This window comes from Cricetulus griseus, chromosome 2, assembly GCF_003668045.3.
Source record: "Cricetulus griseus strain 17A/GY chromosome 2, alternate assembly CriGri-PICRH-1.0, whole genome shotgun sequence".
In the NCBI taxonomy this organism is placed as follows: domain Eukaryota; kingdom Metazoa; phylum Chordata; class Mammalia; order Rodentia; family Cricetidae; genus Cricetulus; species Cricetulus griseus.
Genome location: NC_048595.1, coordinates 52,621,479 through 52,640,629, shown reverse-complemented (window position 1 = coordinate 52,640,629; position 19,151 = coordinate 52,621,479). Strand labels below are relative to the sequence as shown.

The 19,151-nt window shown below is 37.8% G+C and overlaps 1 protein-coding gene across 1 annotated transcript in view; it reads right to left on the bottom strand.

Moving 5' to 3' along the window:
• CUNH1orf87 (chromosome unknown C1orf87 homolog) overlaps nucleotides 1-19,151 on the bottom strand; it is a 64,765-nt gene that overhangs the window by 30,100 nt on the left and 15,514 nt on the right. Inside the window, exons 2-5 of the mRNA XM_035439791.1 lie at nucleotides 17,476-17,713; nucleotides 6,873-7,013; nucleotides 6,025-6,288; nucleotides 4,290-4,411 (exon numbers count right to left, since the gene is read on the bottom strand). Of these exons, the coding sequence (XP_035295682.1) occupies nucleotides 4,290-4,411; nucleotides 6,025-6,288; nucleotides 6,873-7,013; nucleotides 17,476-17,713 (765 nt within the window). The remainder of the gene's footprint in view (nucleotides 1-4,289; nucleotides 4,412-6,024; nucleotides 6,289-6,872; nucleotides 7,014-17,475; nucleotides 17,714-19,151) is intronic.

The window sequence follows — 19,151 nt, the reverse complement described above, 5'->3', positions numbered from 1 at the left end:
AATGAGAGAGCAAGTTAGACTGGACCAGGAGTCAAAGAGGATTCAGGGAAATGAAGTAGAGAAGTGCTGATCCAGGCAGGAAGAAACATAACAAGGAGACTTATATTTAAGCAAAGGAGAAACAGGAAGGGCTCTCTTTTCCCCTCTGCTCCTGCTCCAGCAGCACAATGTGATCCACCGGCAAGGAGGGACGCCAATAAGGCGTCCGATAAGATAAGTCTTATAGAATATATATAGGTATATGATAGTTAAGACTGAGCTAACAGATGAGAATCCTAGTCATTGGCCAAGCAGCTTTGAACCTAATACAAGTTTCTGTGTATTCATTTGGTCCTAACTCGGGCACGTGGAGCTGGGGCTCAGGCAGCTTTTGGCAGAAAGATTTATTGTAACATGTAACCCCATCCAAGGGCCAGAAATGCCCCCTGTTTAGCACTTATAAGATCTGGGTGGTCAATAAACTTCCAGAACCATAATTTCATAATGTATAGTACATGAGGGCTAGTTGCTGCTTATGTAAATTTTCAGTGGCTCATAACTCCTAGTAACATAGTTGTTTCCTGAGCCACATATAGCTGGAGCATCCACATACTAATACAGTTTTCTGTAGATTATGATCCTATAAGTAGGAGATGAGGCCTGTCCAATTTGGAGATGTGATGTGTCCAGCAGAGTACACTTGGCAATGCAACTTAGTAAAATTTAAGAATCACAGTCAAGGGTTGAATTATAGGAAGGTATTGTTGTTGCAAAGAATGGGCTCTACCTGTGGATAGAGATATACAATGTCTTCTCCCTTAATAGTTAATTCAGTTGGGTAGATCAATCAACTGGCCAAGGGATCACCCCCTAAGGAAGTCAAGTTCACAATAAGCCATGCTAAATAAATGGTAACAATAATTATCCCTTAAATGATCCCCTTAATGATGTCTCAGTCATTTACTGAGCCAAAGCTATGCAGCTTTGGTAAGTCTTTCCAATGTTGAGAGTTACTTGGGAAGGCATAACTTGATTTCCTTCTTTTTATTTCTTTTCTTAGTCTGATTTCCACAACCCTGTGGAGTTCATGTTTTCCTCTAAAGCTCACCTCCACAGCCATGCTGATGCCTGTTTGCCACTTGTCTGACCTCTTTGCTGGCTCAACTCAGATGTCACAGTGTCAAGACATCTCTCTTCCTCTTCATCTTCCTGCCTTGGTTTTTATTTCTAATAAAATTGTCTTTGAGCTTTCTTCTGATTGCTTTGTTAATGAGACTAAGAACCCAAAGGGTAAACACTGATTTTCCTGGGACATGTGACAACTCTGGTGAGACTTGCCAAATTTTCTAGAACATAATCAACTCTACTGCCTGGGTCCAGGGACTTTTATTCCCAGTGCTATAGTTTCTAACTGTTAAGGAGCCCTATTTCTAATTGAAAAGAGATGTAATAAAAATACTTAAAGAAATTTGTATTCATCCATATATTATTATATTATACTTTCAATTGTTCTACTACTGAATTTCACTTCTTACCTCTGCCTGCCTTGAACTTGCTGTGTAGAAAAGGCAACCATGGAACTCAGAGTTATCCTCCTGCTTCTGTTACTTACTTTTAAAATTAATTTTCTCTGTTAGACTACAATACCAAGCATTTCATTAGGACAGTTTTACAAACACATTTCATTATATTTCGCTCTCAATCTTCCTGTTTTTCATGTCCCATTATCCTATGCACACCTCTGACTTATTCCTTTCCTTCCGCAAGAGTGGCCCCCAAGTCTTGCTTCCATTGTTCTTTCTTTTCTTCTATCCCTTTAGTTATCTTTCTCCTCTTCCATGATGCCTTTTTGTTTCCTGACCTATATTCACACAAGTATAAATATGAACACACACACATACACAGGCATGCACATAGATACAAGATATTCAGAAAAGGAAAACATATGTACTGATCTTTGGCTTTATTAACAGTTAAAAATCAATGAGAGGAACTTCATTTAAATTTCTGTTTCCTCAATCTGTAAATTCCTCAGGAACATGGGTGATTCTACCACAAGATCCCGCAATTACAATCTTAAGCATATACCCAAAAGATGCACATTCATACAACAAGGATATCTGTTCAACTATGTTCATAGCAGCATTATTTGTAATGGCCAGGACCTGGAAGCAACATAGATGCCCCTCAACTGAAGGATGGATAGAGAAAATGTGGTACATTTATACAATGGAGTACTAATCAGTGGAAAAAAAAACCAATGGAATCTTGAAATTTGCAGGCAAATGGATGGCACTAGAAGAAACCATACTGAGTGAGGTAACCCAGTCACAAAAAGACAACCATTGTATGTATTCACTCATATATGGATTTTAGACATGGAGCAGGGGATTGCCAGCCTACAATCCCACCACCAGAGAGTCTGGAAAACAGGGAGGATCCTAAGAGAGACATGCATGGTACCCCAGAGAAGAGGAATGGGACAGGATCTACTGAGCTGATTGGGAGCATGGAGTGAGGGGAGAGGGAGCTTGGAGAAAGAGAGAGTGAGGAGAGAAGGGGAGAGGAGGACATGGGGGAACAGGAAGGTTGTTGAGTCAGGGGAAGAATAGAGGAGAATAGGGTGAGAGATAACATTATAGGTTTGAGTAGACATCTGGCATTAGTGAGTTTTCCAGAGATCTACAAGGATGACACCAACTGGCAACCTAAGCAATAGTGGAGATGCTACCTTAAATGTCCTTCCCCAATAATGAGATTGATGTCTACCTTATATACTATCCTAGAGTCTTAATCTAGTGGCTGATGGAAACAAAGGCAGATACCCATAGCTAATCACTGAACAGAACTCCTGGAACCCAGTTGCAGAGAGGGAGGAGTGATGAACAAAGGGGCCAAGACCAGGTTGGTGAAACCCACAGAAACAGCTGCAGTGAACAAGGGAGAGCTCATGGACCACAGACTGATGGCTGAGAGACCAGCATGGGACTGATCCAGAGCCCCTGAATGCTGGTGTCATCTATAGGGCCTCAGGTAGTGCATCAGCATTTATCACTGGAGTGCGAATGGACTTTGGGAGCCCATTCCACATGGAGAGATGGTCTCTCATCCTGAACACATGGGGGAGGGCCTAAGTCCTGCCCTGGATGATATGACAGACTTTGGAGATGCCCCATGGAGGGCCTCACCCTCCTTGGGGAGCAGAGAGGGGATGGGGTGGGGGATTGGGGACTTTTGGTGGAAGGAAGGGAGGGAGAGAGCGAGCTGAGATTGACATGTGAAGTAAGCTTGTTTCTAAATTAAATTTTTTAAAAGCAAAAAAAGCAAGTTAAAAAGAAGGTGAATCTCTGTTTCCAACTGGACACTGAAAACACAGAAGAGGTGAGTTAATTCTAAGGTTACATAGTTATTCTATGGTAAAGATGTTGAACCCAGGTTTTTAGCAATAAAGCCCATGTTCCTGACAAGTGAAGTCCCTCCCTGTTCTTGGGAAGCATAGAGAATAACACACTTAATTCTGCTTCATGTTTAATATATTTCTCAAATAAACTTTGATAAAAAATCTTTCTGACATTTCTTTTGCTTGCGATTAAACAGAAGTGTTACTGATTTTGTTATTTCAAATCCTTTGCCAATACCATTAATATAGGACTTCTCTGATAAAACCTACTTTTTGGCTCATAATTCATAGGTGAGTTCTACACCCTACATTATTCTTTCTTATTTTGTAATGAGAGTTTTCTTTTTCAAACATAAACACAAAAGCAGATATTTTAATATTAATAAATACATGAAATTAATGCAAATTACTTTCTATACTGAGGGGAAGAGATGAGAGGGAGAGAGTATGGGAAGGGAAAGGAGAAGGAGGGGAAAATGGAGAGAGAGAGAGAGAGAGAGAGAGAGAGAGAGAGAGAGAGAGAGAGAGAGAGAGAGAGCACTATACACACAAACCAAGTGTTTGTGAACTGGGTATGTTACTCTAGTGAATATGCTACCAGTAACCTGAAAGTTCTAAAAGTCTAGGTCAATGGACTAAATATTTGTTTCACAAGTTCAAACTCTGGAGCCTTAGGTCATGAGGCTAGATCCCTCATGAGAGGAATTAATGCTGTTATAGGAGAGGTTGCAAGGTTTCTATTTTTTCCCCATGTAAGGATTAGAAAGTCACATCTGAAAATCAAAACCTAAGCATCTTCCATCTTAAACTTTGAACTTTCAAAATTATCCAGCAACAGTATTTCAATTCTCTGCTGCAATATAGCCTGAGAGATGGAGGAAGAATATGCCCATGAAAAGGGAAAGAATACCTTTGTCTATGTTGGTTTTGACTTGGAGTTTTCCTTGGGTTATTGTGTAGAGCAGTTCCATTTTTCTGTAAATTATCTGAACTTGCCTCTTTTAAAAACCAAAGTAGCTCTCCATAGTTCACCTAAAAATTAAATAAGAAAACCTTTACTTAATTTTCATTTAAGGGAAAGTGGCCTGTTGGAGCCAGTGTGCTAAGAAAATGTTTACCATTGATAGTTTTTAAAAATCCTATTTAAAAATGCAGGCCCATAATTATTAATGGTTTGGGCTAAATGGTCTTATGTGGACAAATAGCAAAATAGTACCTCCTCATTGTAACCTGGTGGTTGGGTGTAGCCCAACTACTTACATGCTTGGCAGCAACCTTATAGTACACTAAAAGTTTTTGAACATCCAATAACCATATATTCATTCAAAACCCTACATATAAAAGAGTTTTGGCCAATCTCATACAGTATTTACTTCATTGTAGCCTTGGTCTGAGCACACATCATATGTACTTACACTGCATTTGCATCACATTATACAACACCAGTGAGCCCTGTGTGAAACACCTTGCCTCGGACTATAGACCACCATGTGTTGATAACTGCAGGGTCCTTACTGTGCATACAGCTTTCTGCCCATACAGAAATACAGTGGGCTTAATTACAGAAAAAGTGAAGACTTTTGATATTTTTAAAATATAATCATTCCTCAGTATATTTTGTCAACTTAGTGTATTTTTGGATTACATTTTATTCAGATGTTTGGTTTCAAAAGCTGTTGTTTGAATTCCCAATTTGGAGTTTTATGAACATGCATTCAGTGAAGTTTGACATGGGATTAGGACAGATTTTTCAGCTTCAGAAGTAGCATAAGACAGACTTCTGCCATTCTGAACTATAGATTTTTTGTGATGAGATATGCTTAGCATTGACAATACAAAATAATACCCAAGAGATTGGTTTTGACTTGATTTCCTAGTAAAGATCATTGAGGCATCAGGGACATTGAATAGAACAGTCACATGTCCCAGTGTTGCAGCTGCTGGGATTTGGGTCAGCACCCTGGCCTTCCTTTGTGAGGTTTGTTCTTTTTAAGACCTTGTTGTCAATAATACTCACTCATGGTTTTCTTATTGCTATCATTTCCATTTCATGATAACTTCCTGTGGATTTGCCATTTGTCTGTATTTGGACCATAGTGCAATCAGACACAATTGAGCTTCAGCTTAATCCACAAATATAGGCCATATTAAAAGCCACTATGGTCTTATCATTGATAAACACATGTCTCAGCTCTAGGTGTGCCATTAATTCTTTGGGCTCAAGTTTTCAAAATGGTAGTGATAAATTATCTTTTAAATTATATTTCACTTCTGACTTCTATGAAACTGTTATAACACATAAGAAGTCTTAGTCAATCCCTCTACTCTTACCATAAGGCTTGCAGAACAAGTCAGCTCACTACTGGACACAAGGAGGCCCATTGTCTTCAGTCAGTACTGGGTTCATATGTTAGAACAGACAGTGAAAATTGAGACAAGAAAGCTTTTAAAAGAGATACTAAACAGAGTTGAGATCCCTAACTTTATCTCCTAATCTGGTATTTTCTGAAAACTTCTACCATGAATATGAATAAGCTTAGGGATCCATAGGAAAGATGAGACTAACTTCTTAATTTTATTACCCTGTTGGATTAAGGGCAGAGACATAAAAGGAACCCATATATCAGATCACATGATGGCCATACCATTTCAGGATAATCCCTTCTGGAAAATCTTTGACAAAGAAGGTTGACTGTTGGTAGCTGCAGAGGGATTTCAAGCCTTAGAAAGATGTGAATCAGCTCTGACTGGAAGAGAAACCCTGAAGCGATGGGGTCCAGAGTCTTCAGCTCTTTCAGAAGTTTGTCCCACAGTCTGGAGTTCAATGGGTATGACTTGAGTTCTTTTCTGACCAAAGTGAGTAGAAAAGCATCTTCTCCTTTTGTTATACTTGGACTTTGGGCAATTCCCTAACACAACAAAGGACAGAAATATGAGGTGAGGTCTGAAACAAGACAGGTAAAGGCCTGAGGAGGAAACTGAAATTACCAGGGCAGTTGTCACTGCTTGCACATGTAGGGCTGTCATAGGATAAGACAAGATGGGAGTTTCATTAGTTTATGGGACCCAGGATTTGTTCCTTAGGAAGGAAAGAAATCATCTGAGAGGACACACATAGGCTCTTTAACACCCTTCGCTGTCTCACACAATGAACATAAAACATTTCCTCTTGAATAAATTTTAGAACAATAAATTTTAAAGATTTGTCAAATTGACAAGCTTAGTGCTGAGAGTGAAACAAAGATGGAAGCTGAATCAGATTGGGTTAACTGGTACTTCAGGAACCCTTCTGGGAAATTTGGAGTGAAGGGAGGTTTGCCAGTAAAGTACCTAGGGAGGATTCCTGCAAAAATGATGAGCATGGAGATTATGACATGTGTCAGTCCATCCTCAGACTTTCTAATTAGTATTTCACATGAAAACATGAAGTCAATGACTAGTGTGCATCACCTACACAGCTATAGAAAATAGACCAATATTTCAGTATACACACCTCAGGTTGGCTAGAGATCTCCTTTGTTATATGTTCCAAGGACCAGTCTCTAGACTTTCTTCTGGGGAGACAATGTATATAGGAGAGAGACTGATCTGAAGTTGGTGCAGAGCTACAGTAGACATTTCCATCATGGGAAATCTTAAAGAAACAAAGACAAATGTAAGGAAGTAACAGAAATGGGGAAGGAAAAATAAAAAGAGGTAGAATATTAATGATCCAAGCATATTCTTTCAGCAATTCCAGTTCTCAATGAATTTCAGCCCATGTAGTAATCCAGTTACTGAATTTCCAGTGAAGAATTTCAGCAATAGACAATTAATACATGTTGAACAAAAATGTTAACAATTAGATACTGTCTTATCTGTGCAAGAAAGTTGTCTTTCACACACACACACACACACACACACACACACACACACACACACTAGGTAGAACATAAGGTGTTTGTAGGAAAAATTGTGTGTACTTATAAGAAATAGAAGTCTTTATAGTATATTTTAATTAGCAAGTTCATAAAGGGTGGTAAAGGCAATTATGAAGTTTGCCAAGAATGAATGAAATTAAAATGTTACTCTCCAAAGTATTATTAAAGTTTATAGCAAAATAATAATGGATTTAGGGTCAAGGCTAAAACATCATCTCATCATGCCACAGAATATGGTGAATTATTGTCGCTTTAACCCTTTTCTGTATTTTATGATGGTTATCAAGTTAGCTGACAGGGCCTTACTGACTAGGGAATATCGATCTGCCTAGGGATAGCTAGGGATCTGCCTGGGGACAGAAAATGACCTGCTTGCAAAAGACTTTTCCATAAGCTAACTAGCTGCTACCTTTATGTAACTGTCATACTTTAAATTTTTGACTAACTAGCACCAGGATTCAGGAGCAATTCTTCTGTCCCAGTTTTGGGGAAATACTTCAACCTAACCAGTAACCTATTTGTGTTGTCCTGCCTTGATCCCAAGAAACTTGACAACTTTGGCCTTCTGTTTTTCCTCCAATGTTCTTTCAACTTTTGATTGAAGTTGGTATTTTCTCCCATGCCCTAAATTGGACAGTGTGTCAAGCTTTCTCAAATGTAGTCAGACAACCACCAGCTCCCCAATAAGGACATGGAGATTTAATAATCATTATGAAAGCTTGGCCTTCAGCTTAGGCTTTTCTAAAACTAGCAATTATAATGTCACAAGCATGCTTTTATTAGTCTACATTTTGCCATGTGGACTAGTTAGTTACCTCTTCTGTGTCCCAAATGTCCAACTTGCTCCATGTCTTGCTGGCTTAATACATGCACCTAGATTCCTTCTCAATGGAAATCCTATCTATCATCTCCTGCCTAACTATTGCCCATCTAGCTTTTTTATTAAAGCAGTCAGAAGGCACCTTGGCAAAGAAACATCTTCACAGTTTACAAAAAGATTATCCCCCAACTTTCCCACTTTTGCTGTAAATAAAAAGGTAAGGTCTTAACTCTAACACAATATAACTATATACAATAAGATCAATTGTCTGGTGAGAATTACATTCACGATGTCCAGTCCATCTGTATTTAGCTAATTTGGAGAAAGCCTGGACAGTCTCCCAAGGTTCATTTGCAACATTGGGGCATCCATCTTCAACATATAGGCCTAAAATATTTGATAGACTTTTCTGTGAAGCAGGAATTTTTGAAAGACTGTCTTACTTTGTCTTGGCAATGGTTGGCAGTGACCCAGTGACCTTCAACAATGTTCATTTGTTTCTTGCTTGTCCAGTTTGGATAGTATACTGCCAGCAGTCAAAACAAGAGCAATTTCTTTGCCAAGTGTCTAACTTCGCCTCAAAGAAAGCAAACTCCACATGATGATCCTTTAATGTCTACCATCCTATTTTGAAGTAAATTGGTGATGCCAGGAGCAGATGTGTCTCACTTTCCTCAGAGCCTTATGTCATTAAAACATTTTAAGTGCCACATTCTGTAGGTCCCTGAAGTCTTTGAATAGTATCTACTTAAAACATATCTCCGTTTGACGTTGAAAATATGCCTAACATGACTATAAGTTTGATTGATATAACTAACTACTAACCCACATTTCTTAATTATCCTAAACAGTTTGTAATAATAACATTTAAGGACTAGAACTTGACATTGCATTTTCAAATGAGGTGCATAAGTACAATACCTCAAACAGGAGAAGAAACATATATGCAATGTGTTAGAACAAAAATAACCTTCAATTTGTATCAATATATAAAAGTCCATACCAATGTAAAATATTTAAGATTAGTAGTTGCTTTTTAGTTTAAAAACAGATTCAATAATCTACCTTTCCTCTATCATTCCTATATCCTGCTTTTTTTCTTTTCAGAATCATATCCCTGAATTTAACCCCATTTGCTTAGACATTTTTCCTGATCATGACCAGGAACAACTTGTAACCAACCCCCCTAAACAGTGACAAACATCTGTAATTCACCAAATGACCAAAAACCCTCCACCATACCTATTAGTATTAGGAATGTGGGCATCATCTTTTCTAGATTGTTTCCTGTTGTCTGGAGGTGACAGCACCTTTAGGAGACCCTGAGAAATTGGAATAATGGTCAAGTCCTGGGAGAGCTAGCTGTATTATTATTTTTTTTTCTTTAGTTTCTGTGTGAAGGGAATGTGTAGATTTTATCTGAAGTCCTGGCTGGAGTAGTCTGAAAGGCTGGACAATCTCAGCTAGCAGCTTTGAAGTTGTGCTGGATGTAGAATTTTGAGGAACCACACTAAAGGCATTTTAAGAGGCTACATCACCTGGGCTACTTGCCTTCTTGGTTTCTTGTCCTTTTTTTCTGAAAACACACAAGCTTTTAAAGGTAACATATATCTGCATTAACACAAGTATGGAATTAAGGTGTTCACAAATCTGTTAAAGATGATTGTTTATTTTATGTTTGAGCAGGTAAAAGATGTCAGTCACTTTATAAGTCTGTTTGGACTGCATAACCAAACTGTAATATAAATCTCTATTCATGCTCTATGAAAGGATGACATGTAATAATAAGTCATAAGGACTCTGTAACCAACAAGATCTTTGTCTCATCCATTCTCAGAGTTATTTCTATGTCAAGGGATAAACTCTTATGTCACCTGTCTTGTAGTTTTCCTTTTTCTTTTTTTCAGGACATCTCCCCCAATAAAATCTTATTTTTATTAATTTTGAATCAACCCATAGCTTTTTGTTTCCTGGGGAATCAAACACAAAACCTCTCTCCCAAAGCAACATGTCTTTTTTACTTCTATTCTGAAGTTAAGACATTTAAATTTTTTCTCATTCTTTTTATTTGTGTCTTTCACATCCCTTCATATCCAGCCTCTGTCCCTGTGATCCCCCACAAATAAAATACAATAAAATTTAACAGAAGACAGAAAAAAAGAAGAAAAAATTCAGTCTCATCATGGAAGCTGCAGTGTGACACAGGGAGGAAAACTGTAAACGCTTTTATCCATATATCTTTACTTGCAAGTATTCATTGCGGAAAGTGATTAGTCTGGTTTGAGGCCACTGTTTATGCTATACTAGTAATTCTGGGACCTCACTGGAATTTCTCTTGGTTATTCTGCTATTGCCTTGTGTAGTGGAAATCCTGAAGCTTTGGGTCTGCAGGGACCGGTCCTTTCACAGTTTTCCAGCAGATCACAAATTGGATAGTAGTTGGGCCAATACATTGCTTTCATAACTTGAAAAGAGTAAGATGCACAGTAAGGAACTGTGACAGTGGTACAATACAGGGTAAAAAAAAAAGCCCTACTAGAACACCTCATAGATCCACCTAACATTGATTTAGGAGTCCAGGCCAACAGGCAATGTCACCTATGTCTACTTCTTGAAAAAGAAGTTAGATTTGATAGACTAACAAGTGGGTAGGGAGAGGAAGGGAAGAAAGATGACAGAAAAAGGGAAGTTAGTATAGAAAATGCTAAAGGAGTACAGAGTGTACTAGAGAGAAGGAGAGATCTTTTCAGAGTCTAATTTAACTTTGGGACAGGCAAAAGATAAAGCTACAGAGGGAGGCCTGAGTTCCCTTTAGGACTTGTTATGGTCTGTATTTTGTCCAAGGACAATCACAAAATCCTGCTTTAGGATGACAAAACAGTCTGCAATAACTTCAGTCAGTCTTAGTTTTGTGATATTTGTAAGAATTCTTAAAAATGGAGTGTGCTGGATGTCTCTACAATTTTGTTCAAATGACTGCAGAACCTGGAAAAGTTGTTGTTACTATTGATGCATAACATACTGTTATTATTGGTGTACATATTATATATATAATATATATATATATATATATACATATATAATTTGAATTTTTGGAAACTTTAGCTGTGCTGTCAACTTTGGAAAAAAGTATCCCAGTTTACCATGTTGAGTTGGCATTGTACAGAAATTAACAGCCACATTGGTCTAGAAATGTTAAACTTAATTTTTTTCCATTTGTACAGGGTTAATGCACTGTATCAAATATGTAATGTCTTATCTACGTGGGTTTGATTACAAAAACTAATAAAGTATTTTCTAAATAATGAAAAAAATCCAACTCTTATTTTGAACAGTGCCCCCCCACTGCTTTCTTCCTAAATTTAAGGCAAACTAGATCAAGTTTAACTAGATTCAAATGTAAAAGTAAGTAAAAATAATAATATTTCAAAATAGAAAAAATAAAGTGCAAGAATTTCACGCACACTTAATTTTTCTTGGGGGTTATTAGAAATGTTGGAAGCCAAACAAATCTTAAGTATTGATCTATATGGGTCTAATTTCATTCTTCTACATATGGATGTTCAGTGTTTCCAGCACCATTTATTGAAGATGCTCTCTTTTCTCAGTGTGCATTTTTGGCATCTGTTTCAAATATCAAATGGCTGTAGTTACATGCACTTTTGTTTGAGTCTTTTATGTTGTTCACATGTCTACCTGTCTGTATTTTTATGCCAATACACCACTGTTTCTATTCCTTCAGCTTTTAATATATCTTGAAATGTTGACTTCTGGTACCTCCAGTATTACTCTTTTTACTTAGAATTGCTTTGGCTGTCCTGAGTCCTTTGTAGTTTTGGATGAATTTTAGGATGGCTTTTCTATTTTTGTGAAGAATTTTGTGGGGAAATTGGTTGAGACTACATTGATATTATAAATTTCTTTTAATAGAATGATCATTTTCACAATATTAATTCTACCAGCCAATGAGGATGAGAGTATTTCTATTTCTTAGTATCTTCCTCAATCTCTTTCTTCAAAGATTTAAAGTTTATTAAATTTCTTTGGAGTTCATTTGTAGCACTCTTCTTGCTTAGGCTTATGCCTATGCTGTATTTTTGAGACTATGGTGAATAAGAGTGTTTAATTAGGAAAGAACTCATGAACTTGGGAGGAGGAGGAGACATGAAGAAAGTTGGAGGGAGAGTTAGATGGGTCAGAATGATGTAGACCATGTATGAAGTTCTCAAAAAAGAGATTATTTTAAAAATTAATAGAATAAGAAAATTATGGAAGGATAAGAGAATTTGGTTTATGAGATGGGATTTTATTTTAGTGAAAGGAAAGAGTGTAGAGAAAACTGGGTGAAGAAGTTTGAATTTTATACCAGGGCAATGGGGATTACCAATAAATTTTAAATGCTGGAAGTAGAGGCTAAAGCTGATAGGCTTTGAAGTTCTTCCTAAAATTTGTGGCAAACACACACACACACACACAGAGAGAGAGAGAGAGAGAGAGAGAGAGAGAGAGAGAGAGAGAGAGAGAGAGAGAGAATTTTATTAGCATTATTCTCATGTATATACATATATCCTTTAAAACTTTCTTTTACTAATTCTTTTATTTTTTGAGATTATAAAGTATCATTTGCCCTTTCCCTTTCTTTCCTCTGAATTCTCTAATGCATCTCTCCTTGACTCTTTCAAATTCAGGGCCTTATTTTTAAAATTAATTGATGTTATTGTATGTATAATATAAATATATATTAAAGAGTATTAAAGAGTACATATATTATATAATATACATTATATATATTAAAATAACAAGAATATATGTCACAATAATGAAAAACACTAAAGACAAAAACATAAGAGAAGTCATACCTGAAACAAATTTACAGTTTGGAGACAGCCCATTCAATTCCAGCTGGGATTAGTTAAGACTGACTCAGTTCACACCTGTGGGTGTGAGTGTACATGGTGATTGTCATAAACCACCCAGATATCTGGTAGTACATGGCAACATTTCTTGTAATAGCTGGCCAGCACAAAGAAGGGAACTTACAAACAGAAAACCCAGTATGATGAAGATCATTAAAATCTCTATAGTAAGACTCTGACTACATTAATGACAAAGAAACAGAAGAAAGAGATGCTGGAAAGGAATAATATCAGGGACTCAGTGACTGGTTGGACGCCAGAGTTATAGAGTGAAAAGAGGAAAGCCTGTCTAAGTTTCTTGCTGGCATAACTGGAGGAGTGCAACAGCGACCATTTGGGATCAGGTCAGAGGAAGATGAGCTTTGAACATGAGGATTTGAGGAACTGAGCTGTAAATACACATGTAAGTGAGAAGTCCCCCTGTGTCTGTCTATTCATCTCTAAAATGAAGGCAAAATCATAGGGCCTACCATATAGCCAAATGGCAACTATGCAACAGGGCTTTGAAGAGTACTGTTACAAATTGACTGTGATAGCTATTAAAATGAAAACACTCACACGTTTATTTTCCTGCTGCCAGATGCTATATTTAGAGAGAAATGAGAACTAATGTTTCTGAGACACACACACACACACACACACACACACACACACACACACACACACAGAGAGAGAGAGAGAGAGAGAGAGAGAGAGAGAGTGAGAGAGAGAGAGAGCTTGAAACATTTTAAACATTTTCACAGATTTATCTAGAGGAATAAAATGATACATATTAGCCCAATTCCCATCTTAGGAGACTTAGACAACTTGCCTTCAAGATCTCTGAGCCTCATTCCTGTGTGAGGTTAAGGCTTGACTTATTGATTTCTAGATGTCTTACTATTCTTAAATATATAAGGCCTTACCTCCTAGTAAGGACATCCTTTTACTATCATCTGTTATTTGATGTTTGCTTGCCCTCCCTTCATGCTGCATCAGTCTTTTTTTTCCAGTAACTTCTCCTTTGGAGAAAATTAATCTGTCCAGATTGTGGGCTACATCCCAGGCTTATTTTTATCTGTGTGTGAGTGATAAAGATCTAGAAGTTGTTTTGATTGGTGTGCTTCTATAACTACAGCAGGATTCCATTTACCACTTAGTCAAGGTGGTAATGAGGGTTTCTGTACCAGGCAACTGTGGCTGCCATCTGGCAAGCCAGCATTACATGCCTGCCTGGCAGACAGAACCAATTAGTCAGTCCCCACACCTCCCAGGAGGCCTTCCTGTATTTGGTAACTGGTGTCCCACACTAAGCTTCTTACAAACCCATGATGAATTCTAAGTGGGGAGAGGAAAGTCATTTTCATTTGGTATTACAGAATCAGCAAAGACTCCAAATCAAGAGAGTCCAAGTGCTAAAATGCTGATGCAGCAAACTTCTTCCAGGTAGTTATGGTAAATGCCTACTCCATGTCAGCAGTGAGGAACTGAACATAGGTGGTGATCATAGAGATTAGAATTAGTTTATGTGATGCAAGGGCTTTGTGTATATCCATGCAAAGGAATGGACTCAATCTGGGAACAACAGGGCCTGGAATCCGAGCTTGAATCATCAGATTGATACTCCTTAGCCTTATGATACTGGGAAGGCAATTGACCTCCTCTGTCACTTTCCTTCTCCTTGAACTTAAGATTGTTTCTTGCATCACTGGGTGATTGGGATAGAAATTAGTTAGAATATGCAAAGACCTTAGACTAGTGTTTGACACAAGGCAAATCATGGCTGCTAGCTTTAAATGTAAGTGAAGAGCTCTTAAAGTTAGAAAATAGGACAAACTTTTTCATGTTAGTGGAAGAACTCCCGATGTGAAATTAATTGAGCAGGAGAGCAAAGAATACATATGTAATGTTTCTCACTTTATATCAACATATGGAGGGTAGAAGAAAATGAAAGCTCCTAATTTTCTATTTTAGGTTTTATTTGCTAATTATTTATATTGTTTTCTAGCAATTTTGTAATATTTTATGATTAGGGAAATCAATTAAAATTTAAAGCAGAAGGCTGAGGGTGTAGTTCAATTACTATAGAGTCTATAGTAAGGTCTGAGTTCCATCCTGTGCACCACATATACCAGGCAGGCATGGTGCCTGTAATCTCAGCACTCAAGAAGGAAAGACAAGAGGATAAGAGGTTGACGTTAGTCCTCAGCTACATAGAAAGCTTGAAGTCAGCTTGGGGTACATTGGACCTTGTCTAGAAGAGGTGGACGAGGAGGAACAGGAGGAAGGAGGAGCGGAAGGAGGAAAAGGAGGAAGGAGGGGGAAGAAGAGCAAGAGCAGTGTGGGGAGAGTCAGAAAACAGCAGTGGCAAGGGTGGGTTACGCATTTTATCTGCACGCTTATGAGTCATTTCAACTTTGGAGTCTTTGCTGGCCTTCTATCATAGTGAGAGAAACAACAGTGGCACCCGAATCAGGTAATGCAACACCAAAAAATGCAAAATAGTAAGATATACCTGAAAATATCTGTTCACAATAAAGTGTCTTAAAAAACTGTAGTATTATTACCAAAATCATTCTTGGGAGTGACAAAACAGAAGAAACAAATCAATGCCAAAATCAAAATTTGAAAGAAACTCATAGACTTTTAGATGGTTATAAATATTTTAGTTTTGATAATTCATTCTTTCTTGCTCTAAAGCAGACCGTCTAAGGACTCATCGTGAAAAAGCCAATTGAACATATGAAATGTAGGTCAGAAGGCCTGGATTTCAGCCTCAGTTGTACCACTAACTTACAGGCCAAATTAATTTTATAAAAGGACTTCAGAGCTCAGCTGGAACATGCAGAGTACATTCTGAAATCCAGCTGTCAAGCACTCCAAATACACAGTCTTTTGCCTGGCTCTTATGCACAGAAGATCAGAAGCCATAGGCATTCATTCCCTCATATGGATAAAGTCTAGCTAGCATCCCAGTGATTTTTAAAGGGCTATTAAAATTATAAGCTAAAAATATTTCTGTTTGAGTTTTATGCAGACTTTAATCAGTATTCTACTAAAATATCTGGCTGTCACTTAATGCTTGGCAGCACTGCAAAACGCCCACTCTATGTATCCATTTAATTGAAATTTCAGTAATTTTTGGAAATGGCACTTTGTTATCAATGAATCATTAGTTTTATCTTGATTTGGATCCAGTTTTCATTGGTGCTATACTTGGCTTCTAATTTCAAATTACATTTAGGTTTATCCTTCACAAGACAGCTTTTATGGACTGTTTGGACCGTTACTAGCAGAGTCCACTGATATGTGTTTCCATCAAAAGAGTTTGGGGATTTTCTTTATAATCAGATGTGGTTGCATGGGATTTTGAAAATTAATAATCTCTCTGGTAATGTGAAAGAAGATAGACTTTCTTTTTCCAAAAGACTGGAACCTTACATGTTGTGCTGGTTAGAGTCTTGTCAAAGTCACAAAAGTTATAGACATCTGGGAAGGGAGAACTTCAGGTGAGAAGATTCTCCCTGCAGATTAGCCTGTGAGACATTTTGTTGATTAATGATTGATATAAGAGTGCCCTGCCCATTTTTGGGTGGTACTGGCCTTGGTCAGGTTATCCTGGACTGAGCAAGCCACAGAGAAATCCAGAAAGCACCATCCCTTATCAGTCATTGCTTCAGTTCCAGATACCAGATTCTTGCCTTTAGCTCTAGCCCTGATTACTCTTCATGATGGATTTGATGTGAGATGTCCTTCTGTATGGTGCAAACATGTTTTGCTTTTACTAGTGGACAAATAAAGCTGATTTGGCCAGTGTCTAAGCAGTATAGAGCCAGGCAGAAACAAACAAAGATACAGAGAGAAAGTAGGCAGAGTTAGGGAGACACCATGTAGCCTCTGAAGGAATAAGATGCCAGAACTATTGGTGAGCCACAGCCCTGTGGTGATACACAGGTTAGTAAAAATTGGTTAAGTTAATTGTGAGAGTTAGTCAGTAATACTCCTGAGCCAGTGGCCTAACAATTATAACTAATATTAAGCGCCTGAGTGTTTATTCAGGAATTGGCCATCAGGAGGCAAACGTCCATTTACATGAATTATATATTGTAGGTTAAAATAAACCTTTTCCCCCCTCCCTAAGTTGCTTTTGATCATGGTATTTATCACAGTAATAGAAAACAAACTGAGACATGGCTAGTGACACTTATTTACTGTATTGGTTTGCGAGTATTAGTGAGTTTACCACAGGCAAATTATGTTAACCAAGTCAATTCATTGTAGAAAAAGATGTAATACACAAGATCTCCTTGAAATTTATTTTAAGTTGAAAGAGAATCATTTATAATTTCTAATGTATGGGAAAATGTACTAATTTCTAAGTGTATGTTTGTGTGGGTTTGTTTTTCTCTATATTTTCCTAAATGAATTACCAGAAAAGCTTGGCTATTTCTTGTTACTCACCCTGCCATTCAGGAATCTGTTACTGGGTAGTCTTGTTAAGAACTTCTGATTACTCTCTGGTTTCTGGCTGCTGCTTGGACGCTTACTTTCTTCCTTATCAGCTGGGTTAGCAGTGATTTGCCGATCAGAAGGGACAGTGGATCCTGTCAGGTCTCTGCTCACCTGCCTTGAATAAGCAGCCCTGGGTTTCTGGAGTGTGGTTTGAGGCTCTTCTGTCTTCAACTTCTCATCCTGCTTGCTGTGAAGAGAGTTTGCACCTTGTCAGTCATAAGGAACACTCATCATGCACAACGTTGGCATGAGAAGCAGAAGGTGTTAGTCTGGAAGCGTGAACAGCAGTAACAGCCCTGTGGGATGTAGTGGTAAACATGGCTGTTTGTCTAAGCACCACACACCAGAGAGAACCCATGCTAGTATCCGTCTTCTCAGACAATCTTTTCTCTATTCAACTTCTGAATAATCTGCCTATGGACTCCAGAACACAGAAATGAATAGAGTCAAAACTGAACACTAACCATTAGCATATATAGATATAGATATCACCTATAAAGCAAATAGATATTTCTAGCCTTTGCACCTAGAAAAGGAAGAAAGTCAGAATGTGTTGCTAGGCCCTGGCCTGCTGTGTCTCTCCTCAGGTGTTTTACCCAGAGACTTGTTTTTCTCTCAGTGGTCCTTCAGTTCATTTTCATGTTAATCAGAATAAAAGAATAAAAACTATAGGAATTATTTAAATATAACTAATAGACAAATGTCAGCCTTGTGTAATAAGTAAGAATTTATGAATAAAAGTAACAAGGTATCACTTTTTATGTAGAAATTTTCTTTACAGATAAATTGAGAGCTGGCAAAATGGTTTAGCTCTGATAACCAGGGCCCAGATGGCAGAAGAAAATTGACACAAATGTCCAATTATAAAAATAAATGAAAATAACCATTTCATATGGTGGGCATACATTCATGAAAAGTGTTTGCACACAATATGAAAGCATAGTAAGCCTAAAATTTCTGCCAGAGTTACCCGCTATCTCTGGGTAAGAAACCTGAGCTGTTACGTTATCTTTATGAAGTCACATTCTCCCATGCTATGTTGTTTTCTGTTTTCTTGGTGAGAAAACATTGCTTATCATCAGAAATAATTAATTTCAAAGTAGTTATGCCTGGTGTCAAGAAAGCCTTCTATAAGTTGCAGTTGTTATTAATGATGATGAAGATTTGTCTTAAAACATGACTTATGTCTGAGCATGAAGCAGATGCTCCAGTATTTATTGATGTGATCCAAGTTAAGCTACGATCAGTACTTTGAGGACATGTGCAGATTTTACATTTATCTTTTTTGTAATGGTGCATGAAATAAAAAAGAAAGTTTAGAGGGAACTTGGATTGGCATCTAATGTAAAAGCATGGAGAAGATTCCTAAGAGGTGAGTAGAAAGAAATTCCTGGGATGTCAGGGGAGAACCCAGGAGCATAGATTCAGCAGCAAAACAGACAGGATGTCTCCAGAAAGAGGTTCAGACAACATATTCAGTTGCCTGCTTGTTCTGCAAAGTGTCTTTAGTTTAGCCATATGGACGCTGTCAGGATTCTGAGCGAGGGGTGTTTGGGTGTGTGGTTCACTGAACTAGTCAAAGTGGACAGTGGGATGAAGAGAGTAAAGGGGGGCAGCAATGAGGA